The sequence below is a fragment of the Lontra canadensis genome, unplaced genomic scaffold (assembly GCF_010015895.1).
Source record: "Lontra canadensis isolate GAN:19392208 unplaced genomic scaffold, GSC_riverotter_1.0 scaffold53, whole genome shotgun sequence".
NCBI lineage: Eukaryota > Metazoa > Chordata > Mammalia > Carnivora > Mustelidae > Lontra > Lontra canadensis.
The window spans coordinates 520181-522093 of NW_022631047.1; the positions used below are offsets into that span (position 1 = coordinate 520181).

The 1913-nt window shown below is 38.8% G+C and overlaps 1 protein-coding gene across 1 annotated transcript; it reads left to right on the plus strand.

The window, feature by feature from the left end:
* Positions 1–709: 709 nt before the first annotated feature.
* LOC116877547 (olfactory receptor 6C4-like) lies at positions 710–1648 on the plus strand. Its single transcript, XM_032874325.1, has one exon. It carries the CDS (start codon positions 710–712, stop codon positions 1646–1648), a length of 939 nt encoding a protein of 312 aa, XP_032730216.1.
* Positions 1649–1913: the final 265 nt, after the last annotated feature.

Here is a 1913-nt window from a genome sequence, read left to right on the forward strand (position 1 = left end):
ACTTTTTATTTCAGTTCTACTTGTCCAGCCAGAGTAAAATTACATTCTTACTCATAACATAGATCTGAAAGAAAATGATAGCAGATCTCTTTTTGGAGAGATATCATCTGTCCTGCTGCTAAAACCATCTAGAACAGGAAACTTGAGACTTGAAAGAAGGCAGAAACCAGCAGCAAAGATTTAGAGACTGATGATACTATTTACAGTGGTCCACAAATTGAAAATATTGAAGGAAACTTGAGGCCATCCTTGGTTACTGCAATTATAATGGTAGTGTTGACTCCCTCCTAAAGGCTCCTCAACTGGGAGCTAACATAGCTTTTCTTCTCACGCTGAGACCAAGAACGGGATGGAAATGAGACATCACTACCAAATTACCAGATATAATACAAAACCTAAAGTAGACTCAATGTTCAAATTGAAAATAAAAAATAGAAAATGGAGAGAGTGATACCTTAGGCATTGGTTTAAAAGGTAGGCTATGAAAGAGCCTAAAATAGAGACATGGAGAAAATTCTCCTGCGTGAGAATTTAAAAAATAATTCTTGTGAAGAGTCACTCTGACCAATAGAAAATCTCAATGACAGAAAATGGACATTTGAACCAATTCAATAAAAAATGTTTAGCTTCTAAATGTTCCTGAACTCCTCCTTCCATTCTCATGACTGACTTCTTTCCTTTGTACCTTTATAGGCAGCAAAGGTTAGCAATGAAAAACCAAACCTTTCTGACAGAATTCATTCTGTTGGGACTAACAGACATCCCAGAGATCAAACCTGTAATCTTTATATTTCTCCTCCTCACCTACATATTCAGCATCATTGGAAACCTGTCAATCATCACCCTTACACTACTGGACTCCCACCTCCAGACTCCCATGTATTTCTTCCTCCGGAATTTCTCCTTCTTAGAAATTTCCTTTACAACCACTTTCACTCCCAGGCTGCTGTTCAGCATCACAACCGGCAACAAGACCATCAGCTTTGCTGGCTGTTTCACTCAGTATTTCTTTGCCATCTTCTTCGGAGCTACGGAGTTTTACCTTCTGGCTGCCATGTCCTATGACCGCTATGTGGCCATCTGCAAACCCCTGCATTACCTGACCATCATGAGCAGCAAGGTCTGCATCCAGCTGCTTCTCTGCTCTTGGTTGGCTGGATTTCTAATCATCATATCCCCAACCATCCTCACCAGTCAGCTGGATTTCTGTGCCTCCAACATGCTGAATCATTACTATTGTGACTATGGACCCCTCCTAGAAATATCTTGCTCAGACACAAGATTCCTGGAGCTGCTTGACTTTATCTTAGCAGTTGTCACCTTGGTGGTCACGCTGGTACCGGTGATTCTCTCCTATACAAACATCGTCTGGACTGTCCTCAGGATCCCTTCTGCTCAGCAAAGGAAAAAGGCCTTTTCCACGTGTTTTTCCCACATGATTGTCATCTCCCTATCTTATGGCAGCTGCATCTTCATGTACATAAAGCCCTCAGCAAGAGAAGGAGTTGCTTTCAATAAGGGAGTAGCTGTGCTCAATAACTCAGTTGTCCCTTTATTGAACCCATTCATTTACACTCTAAGGAACAAACAAGTAAAACAAGCTTTCAAGGACGTCACCAGGAAAATAGTGTGTCTTTATTCATTTTAATGGCCTCAAAATCAATGAAAATTCTGAATGAAATTCATGAAGTTACTCCAACTGATAACTTGAGTTTCTGAAATCTCCTTCAAAGTAATTGCTCATATCAATGGATTATGCATATGTATCAAAATTTTATTTCAAATTTGCAAGCAAGAGAAAGATATTCAAAGATATTTTTTATGATACATATCTTTTAATAAAGGCAAAAACTCGGGAAAAATATCTTTAAAGTACATACAAAAAAGAACTATGTCATTAAAAATTATTTTGC